At 39.9% G+C, this 7,857-nt stretch overlaps 1 protein-coding gene across 1 annotated transcript in view; it reads right to left on the reverse strand.

Moving 5' to 3' along the window:
• gfra3 (GDNF family receptor alpha 3) overlaps positions 1-4,827 on the reverse strand; it is a gene marked incomplete at its 5' end in the record, with an annotated part of 30,444 nt that extends 25,617 nt beyond the window's left edge. Inside the window, 1 exon segment of the mRNA XM_014020631.1 lies at positions 4,692-4,827. Coding sequence (XP_013876085.1) covers positions 4,692-4,746 — 55 coding nt within the window.
• Between the last annotated feature and the right edge of the window lie 3,030 nt (positions 4,828-7,857).

Here is a 7,857-nt window from a genome sequence, read left to right on the forward strand (position 1 = left end):
GAGTAAAGTTAATTATCTGTTGCTTTTTCCACACCAAAATCAAAGATTACTGAAAATTTCTGATTTAATTTTCTTGGTTTGAAAGTTGGCAAGTCATCATGAAAATAAATTTGACAAAGAGAGAAAAAATAAAATTATTTTCCATTTAAATTATCCCCTTTGGGGCCGGATAAAAATTTAACAAGGACCAGATTTGGCCCATGGGCCTTGAGTTTGACACATGTATCTTAGCCTGTTTTGTGTTTACACTGTGTGGGTTTTCTTTGTCAGATCCTTATATGCCTTGTTGGTTTGCTGCTTTAGATGCCTGCCTTTTTGCACTTGACTCCATTCAACCACACATCCTGTAACAAATGTAAATGTTATAGTAAAAGGCCTTGAGTTCAAGTGAAAGTGGAAAACTGAATCTGGTTTATTTGATTTTTGTGTATATTGGCGGATTTATTTGCACACCCAACAGAAAAGAATGCAGTTCAGTATTTTTGCATTGTATCTCCGACAAGATGCAGCAGGAATAAACAAATCAAGTCATGATGAGTGGCCATTGAGCAAATTTACGAGCTCTGAAAAGTGTTGTCAAGCTAAAGGAATCCAGAGGTGACACCTCCAGACATGATCGCTTTCTGTGCCTCAAAACAGTGCATCTAGTACACGRATAATGTCTCATCTAATGAGGCGTGAGAGAGGATTGTATGCAAGCTCCTCCTGCCTCCTACCTCCTAAAAAAACTGCGCTCCAGGTTAAATTCATCACGTGCTACATCAGGGCATTTGAAGCCAGCGTGGAAACTTCAGGCTTCTGCCTCCTGCTGCTGAGCGCCATCCTAAATCTCAACGTGCCAAAAGACTTCCTGGCCAGACGTCCACGCCGAGCGTCTCGCTCATCCTGAGCGCTTTTATTTGTGCGATCAATGTGAGTGACAGTCGGTGGTGCTGAAACACACAAACTGTGACAACGGCAACAGCGGATACAAATTACCATTCAAGAGACGTACTTTCCATCAGACTAACAGTAACTCCTCACAGCGTGTCATGTATTTATCTGAGTAATGTTTCATTTAACTACTTTTTRAACAAAGCTGGATTATAAGAACTGAGCCACATAATGTCCAGGCATGAGGAGAGGAAACAGAAGAAGAGTCTTTGGCACAGTGGGAAAAAATATTAAATAAAATGTAGCTAAAGCTGTGTGCAGCAGCCAAAGTCCAACAGAAAAGGCTGTAGTGAGGCATGTTGGTCCTTGTGTGTAACTTTGCTCAGGCTGTAAGTGAACTCTAACAGATGTATGACAACCGTAGTTATGGCTCAATCAGGTCCATTTAATGAGGTACTGAAATAGCAACACTCAGTCAGCAGTCACAGTCTGAGCTGGGACTGCAGCTAAAACCCGCAGGGGCCCRACAGCAACGGGTCAAAGTCAGGTCAACTGGCATTTAAAAGGGCAATAATGTTTTTACCTGTGTTTGTCTGTCTGTTAGCAAAATATATCATGAACCACTAATTGATTTTTTTATAAAAATCTCAGAAAGCAATCATTAGATCTATATCTACAACTTGATTCAAGAAGGCTGCCACAGTTAACCCAACTTAGAAAACAAAAAAATGCAGATGCCTCAGTCAATTTGACTGATTTTGACCTAAAATCTGTTGTGGTGGCAGCTGAGACTCATCCCCTACAAGTATTCTGAGCACTAACAGATTACGCAAGATCCTTGTTAAAACCTGTGCTGTTGTTTATTTGAGGTCAACCGTGTCTGTTTGCGAAATATTTCATGAACTGCTGGGTGTGTTTTAATAAAACATTCAGAAAATACTGAATGGGTTGACATCTACAGCTGATTAACTTTTGGAGTCAACCACATTCAAGATGGCTGCCACAGCTGATCAACCTTAGCCGGAACAAAAAAAATTGCTGTAATTCAGTCCGATTCACAAATATTAAGCTAAGCTTTGGTGTGGTMGTAGCTGAGAGGTATCCTCAACACTTACTCTGAGCACTAACAGAATGTGCAAGATCTCACAACAAGGTTTGACCAAAACGTTTAGAACACCTCATTATTAGACAATTTCAGTTTAAAACTCTGTTATGAGCAATGCTAGGACTTTAATCCAAAKATGCATTTGCCTCTTTTWGGGCTTCTTTTAAAATATCTCATGATGTATGTTTGAGATGCCCTTTAACTAACGAGGTCCTTTGTGAAAAGAAACAGATGTTAACACAATCAGAGGCAAACARTAGATTAGCTGTTAGAATAAAGATGTACACTGAGCATTAAGCCGCAGGAAGTGACCAAAACAGTTTATGTTTTAAATACGTGTTGCTGAATGCTGATGAATGAAGCACCGGAGCAGATGTGGAACTTTCAGCTCTCCTCTTTCGTGCCTCAGTCCTGATGACAGACATTSTGGGGAGGCTGGGATCTAAAGTCCCCCATCATCACCGCTGAGGTCACAGACTCAGACGAGGTTAGATATAATGAATGTCGCGTAACGTTTCACTGCCTATTTGTTATGTATTTTGTAGCAAGGCGAGAACTGTGTTTTAAAAAATATCTGGAATAAAAAAAAAAACACTCTGTACATCCAAAGCAGCTCTGGAATGGATTCCTTCCCAAACCTGATTCAAGGCTAAATTCTGCTAATGTCAGTTAATAAAATTTAAGCTCAACTTTCTTTCTTTTTTTTTTCCAATCAGGTATAATAGCAGAGTTTGACAAGATGACAGACTACCTCATTTGCATGTGTAATGACTCACATCTCAATTAATTTGCACTTGAAAATAACTGCTTTTCTTGGTGCGATTTCACCTAAGTGCTGCGTGTGATTTACTGCTGCCTGAGAGCTTTTGACGTTCACAGGGAAGCGTTTATCATCTTGCCATGCTCATCTCTAATGGGGGGAGCCTCATCTGAGATTGTTAGACTGTTCCTTAATGCAGAGGAGCTGTAGATCCTCCAAACAATTACCATGTTTGATATGCTTTTCTGCAGCGCTGAGCCCCTTGGGAGAGGTACACACTGCTGGTCATAAAACATGACCTGCTGCACAAGGCTGGCTTCAAGTCAGGGTGTAAAGCTGTCTGTTAACAAAATATCTCATGAACTGTCTTAACTTTTTTAATGAAATTTGCTAAAAGGAATCATTCACTGTACATCTACAACTGATTGACTTTTGGAGTCAGTCTGATTTAATATGACTGCCAAAGCCAGCTGATTTATAAAAAAGACAAAAACAATTATAATCAGTCAGTGTTACAGATACTGACCTTAGGTTTGGTGTGGTTCTAGCTGAGACTAATCCCAAACACATTTTTTCAGGGTGACCAGATTGTGCAAGAGAGTCATTGAAAATTTTGCCATTAACTATTTAGAGGCAATGATATCTGTCTGTTAGCAAAATATATCAWGAGCCACTGGATTTAGTTTGATGAAACTTTCAGGAAATATTCAGCAGATGTAGAGCTACAACTGATTTAGCTTTGGAGTGAATCTGGTTAAAGATGGCGGCAACGCCAATCAACTTAATCTAAAACAAAAATGGTTAAACATCAGCGAATTTTATAAATACTGAGCTAGTATTTAGTGTGGTAGTAGCTGAGAGTCATTAACAACACATAATCTAAGTGCTACTCACTGTGCAATATTATTTCTTAAAATTTTAGCAGTAACTGTTGGGAGTTGACCCAATTTGCCTGTTAGCAAAATATCTCAAGAACCACTTGATAAATTTAATTGAAACTTTCAATATCTATTCATTGGATATGCAGCTGCAGCTGATTAAAATTTGAAGTCAGTTTGAGTTAAGGTGGCCGCCGCAGCTGATCAAGCTTTGACAGCACAAAAATGGCTGCAACATAGTCCATGTTACAGATTGTGCCTTAAAATTTGATGTGGTAGTAGCTGAGAGTCATTCACAGCACATAYTCTGAGCATGAGACACCACARTGATTTTAGGGCTTGACTGAGGAATGCTAATCCTTAATATAACTCATTTAGAGAAGAAGTGAGCGTGTTTCCTCTCTGCACAATCAGAGAAACATCTAAAGTGCACCAGACAGATTTGTCTCCATCTGATCAAAAACAAAGACTGATACAAACGCCGCCAACACATCCCCGGCTTCCCTGGAGTTCTAAAAATGAAGATTCACCTGTTTATCGTGTCACAGCTTGGCTTTGTTTTAAGCTTATTTCCAGCTGAACACTGCATGTGAGATATCTGCAGGACCTGCCACAGTTCATTCATTATGTGGGAGAGCTCTTGCCTGGAACTGGTCCAAGCAAGGCAKAGATAACAGACCTGAACTCATGATGTCATCCACTTTAAAAAAAAAAGTCAACTACTTATTTTGCCACAAGCAGAAAAGGCTTTTCGATTTTATGTCTCAGTAGTTTAACTCAAACCCAGAGTAGATTAAAACAGCTGCAAATGAAATGTCTCATTCTGGTGAGGCTCTTTCCCACATGTTCATCCTTATTTCCTTTTATTGTAATTGTCTTTTAAACGATTAATGGGTGAAAATAGAAAAAAAGTTCAACTTTTCATTCAACTCAGAAAATCTTGCCACTTCACATTTACATGAAACAGCTGTTTGCTGTTATTTCTAATRAAACTGCTGCATTTGATCAGTCAATCAAAAACACAGATCTGTATAAATGGCTTCATAAACACTGAAATGAGAGGACAGCTGCTTACCTTGAGAGAAGACACTGAGCAGGAGTCCGATGAGCAGCATCCTGTCCGGGGACATGGGACTCAAGAGTTGCGGGGAACGGAGGAAAGTGGCGCCCGGCTCTCTGCAGCTCAGTGACCCGTCTCCTGCTTCATCCAGCCTCCTCCTCCTCCTCCTCCTCCTCCTCAGGAGCTGCTGCTGCGTCCGCGCGGACTGAAGCAGCCGTCTGCTCCTCAAAGTTGGACAAAACTGAACGACACGCGCTTCAAACTCTCGCGGTTTTTGCAGCGCAAAGCATCGTTTAATTTCAGAAGTCGTCGATTTAACCGAACTCGGAGGAGTTTGACGCGCGTCTGAGAGGCGCCCGTGCGCGTGCACCGCCCCGCCGGTGCCCAGCAGCCACAGCCGAAACCTGATGGGCTCTTGTGTTTGGAGCCACGATGTGATTGGCCCCCTGGAAAAAAGGAAAAATAAATAAATAATATCTCGTACTGCCCACAGGAGGGGTGTGATTCCTGTGGGAGAACAGCTGCTTGCTCCAGCCCAGAAGGTGGAACATACGCGCCACATCCACAAGTCCATCAGTGTGGAAAAAGACTTTAAAGGCTCGATTTGTTCTGATAAAGTCTCACTTCTGGATTTATGAGGCTGTTTGATTTGTTTTAAAACTGGCAAAACGGATACTTCCTTCAATGCAGCCTATCTGCAGGCCTGTAAGCTCAAAGGTTAAACTAAGATCTAAAAATGCATTTTCTGCAGACATGCATTGAATGCTGATGAATCGGCTAAAATTGAGCATAGCTGGAACATTAAAGCTAAAAGAAGCTGAACATTAGCTAAAAGCTAAAACAAAAGCAACAAGTTTGATAAAACCTAAAAGTGGCAAAAGTTGAAAGTTGGAAAATGTTTGCAACAAATATAAAAAAGTATAGCAAAACACTACAAAAGCTAAATTTTATCAAAGTTTTGGCTAGATGCGAAGAGTTTAAAAAGAAGTCATCTCAGTGATTTTCTGTTTGTAAAGAAAGTTTTAACCAAGCATAAAAGTTACAAAACACAAAAGTCATGACATGTGTTTCTTGAATGAACTGAACAATTTAATATGGCTAAAATAGCACAAAGTATGTTAGATGGTTAAAAAAATGTATGTTAAAATCAGGAAACCATTACATTTTTACAATGAAATTAATTCCTGATTCGGTCCTATAAGTCTGCATCCTCAGAGTCTGTTTCACTTTTCCATTCATCCATTTCTTCCACCTATCCGGGGTCGGGTCGCGGGGGCAGCAGCTTCAGAAGGGAGGCCCAGACCTCCCTCTCCCCAGCCACTTCTTCCAGCTCCTCCGGGGGAGCTCCAAGGCGTTCCCAGGCCAGCCGAGAGACATAGTCCCTCCAGYGTGTCCTGGGTCTTCCTCGGGGCCTCCTCCCGGTGGGACGTGCCCGGAATACCTCACCAGGGAGGCGTCCAGGAGGCATCCTTACCAGATGCCCGAACCACCTCAACTGGCTCCTCTCGACGTGGAGGAGCAGCGGCTCTCTGCAGTTTCAATTTCTCTGTTTCACTTTTAAAAGCTTAAAAATGGACTGAGAAATCTGCTCCTGTGCTGCAGCTAACCTGTGGTTTAAAAGTATTAACACTTAGGAGAGAATTACCAAAAGATCCTTTCTTACCTCTAACCCTCAGTCTTATGTTTCCATTCAGTTTCTATCTGCAGACTAATGCTCAGTCTTTTGTTRCCTCTTAGTGGAAATCAGTCTCACATTATTTTTCTTTACACTTTCTGATGGAATCACTTTCTTGGAACATTAGTTTTATAAATTCTTATTATTGTGAACAGTTTTTAAAGTTTACATCCCTCTATTTTCCCCCTTAATGTTTTAAAAACAAACGTTCTTCACATATAATTCATGAAACCTTCCACAGTTGCTCTTGATAAAAAGAAACAAATGCTATTTTAAACTGTGAAGTGTGAAACTGACCTTCTGTCCCAGCTGTAATTAAAAAACAGCAGAAGGATTAGTGTGCACATCCTGTTTAACAGCAAGTGGAGGTGAGAAAAGAAACGACTGTCAATAAAATGCTCTTCAAATTAAACAAGGATGAAATGGATTTAAGAGACAAGAGTACCTGCGCTGACACATACACCCCACACACAGTGGTACTAAAACATGATTTCTTACAGCTTGTTCAGAGAAATCCTATAGGTATATTTAACTTCACCTTCTTGCAGCTTGATTTATRGCAGGATTCCTCTGGAAATGTCTGATGCGGATTGCACTGCACTGCAACAGCGCCTCCCTGTGGTCAACACTGCACATGAACTGAGAAAYCCATCCTTTTCTTTAACCTCTACCTTTGCAGGCCACAGGTGTCTGAAACTCTGTGAGAAAGGCAGCACGCAATATGTATTCCTTTAAAAATACAGGCCTTTCACTTTTAAAATGTTTCATTAGTTTAAAATAAAACCACAGTAAATCCATTCTCTTTTAATGTGAACATATTAAAACGTGCAAGTTTAATTCAATGGCTTTTTTTAACAAAAAAAAATATCAGTATTACTGGTCAACAAGTGTGTCAAGTTATTCTAAGCTGTATAAAATGTATTACATGCATTTAAACAATGGAATTTATATTTACCATTTTAACTTTCCTCTATATGTTGCAGGTTCTCACATTCCTTTGTGGTGACAAAACAGCACAACTGGACAACAACTCTGACRATTTTTTCTTCTCAGAGTCTATATTAAACAAATATAAGCTCACAGAACTACAAGTGTGGACATGTAGAAAAATACAGGATGAACCAACCTGAACAGAAAGAGCTGATAAAAACTCAGAGATAAAATGTTGTCTTTTGTCGCCCCCTAGTGGACATAATTGAGAACAACTTCTCCAGATGAAAATTGAACTTATTTTAGTACAAATTCTTGGAATTTAGTTGGATTTATTGCCATTGTAGTTTCTTTAAAAGTGGGATGGCTTCCCAGGAAAACACCAGCAATGGCATACAGCGGGTGTGCTTTCTGACCTGGTAAATGTTTCATCATATAGCTTATATTTAATAAATGAAACATTTCAGCTAATTCCAAAGTCTCATCACAAAGTCAGAAAGACGTGATGAAAAAAAAAATCACAATATTTTTGTCATACTGATGGTTAAATTAAAAATCGTTCAAACAGATAAAAAG

The sequence above is a fragment of the Austrofundulus limnaeus genome, unplaced genomic scaffold (assembly GCF_001266775.1).
Source record: "Austrofundulus limnaeus strain Quisiro unplaced genomic scaffold, Austrofundulus_limnaeus-1.0 Scaffold261, whole genome shotgun sequence".
Lineage (NCBI taxonomy): Eukaryota > Metazoa > Chordata > Actinopteri > Cyprinodontiformes > Rivulidae > Austrofundulus > Austrofundulus limnaeus.